The sequence below is a fragment of the Plectropomus leopardus genome, unplaced genomic scaffold (genome assembly GCF_008729295.1).
Source record: "Plectropomus leopardus isolate mb unplaced genomic scaffold, YSFRI_Pleo_2.0 unplaced_scaffold24730, whole genome shotgun sequence".
NCBI lineage: Eukaryota > Metazoa > Chordata > Actinopteri > Perciformes > Serranidae > Plectropomus > Plectropomus leopardus.
The window spans coordinates 1-1,007 of record NW_024626858.1 but is presented as its reverse complement, the minus strand read 5'-3'; the positions used below and the strand labels follow the sequence as shown (position 1 = coordinate 1,007).

Below are 1,007 nucleotides of genomic sequence, written 5' to 3'. Positions count from 1 at the left end.
TGATGTTGTTTGCAAGGCTGACCTTACAGGTGACATTGGTGCCGTGGTGTTCAGCTGAGGAGTTAAAGGTCAATGTTGAGCTGTGTCTCTGTGTGACAGCAGTCACAGCCTCAGTCTTGAAAGCAGTCATGTTTCCTGTGATGTGAGAGTCCTCCTCCCTTGCCCCTGTCCATGTCCAGATGATATCAGGATCTGATCCAGAACAGAGACCAGGAGCGGTGCAGGTCAGTGTGGCCTGTTGGCCCTCTCTCAGGGCACGAATCATCACTGTGGGTTTCTGGGTCAGACCTAATCAGAGAGCAGTTCATGAGTGGAATCAGGTGAGCAGACACTTACATTTGAGCTAAAATAATCAGATACTGTGTTTCAATGCACAGCAACAAACATCTTCACTGTATTGATGTGTCTTTTTCATACCTTTAACAGAGACGGTTGCTTTTTGAGAATATGTAAATCCACTTTCCCACCCCGACAGGACACCATTAACTCTGAGTTGATATGATCCAGAATCTGACTCAGTAAGGTCATTGATGATGATGCTGCAGTCCTTCTGAGTCACATCAGGCTCCAACAGCGACACTCGTCCTTTGAACTCAGACTGAACTTTATTGTTGTATGTGTTAGTGTGGAATATAATGTTCGAATCACCACATCTTTGTTTATACCATTCACATTTGTACCAAACTATATGTCGGGGTGTAAAGTCAGATCTAGTGGTGAAAAAACACGGTATTACTACACAGAGTCCAGCCTCTGCTGATATTTCTCCGTCACTAAGAGTGATACAGAAAAAACCTTGACAGTAAGTTCTTCTCTCCATTGATGCACCTGTGGATGAAAACAGTGAATAAATTAGAAAATTTGAAGTCTGACAATGTAGCATATTTGATAAATTATGATGAAAGGCTACTTCTATGACTACTATGACACGTGATGTTGGCAGCTGCGTTGAGCAGACAATGCATTATTATTTCAGCATTTAACATATTTCTTTATCTATTAAATAT

At 41.9% G+C, this 1,007-nt stretch overlaps 1 protein-coding gene across 1 annotated transcript; it reads right to left on the bottom strand.

Annotated features, from left to right (window-relative positions):
• Positions 1-9: 9 nt before the first annotated feature.
• LOC121966473 (sialic acid-binding Ig-like lectin 14) lies at positions 10-887 on the bottom strand (the record flags this gene model as incomplete). The annotated part of the gene is made up of 2 exons (XM_042516562.1): positions 418-887; positions 10-288 (listed from the first exon to the last, which is right to left on the bottom strand). Coding segments are annotated over exons 1-2 (745 nt in total), but the record flags the coding sequence as incomplete, so codon positions are not given.
• Between the last annotated feature and the right edge of the window lie 120 nt (positions 888-1,007).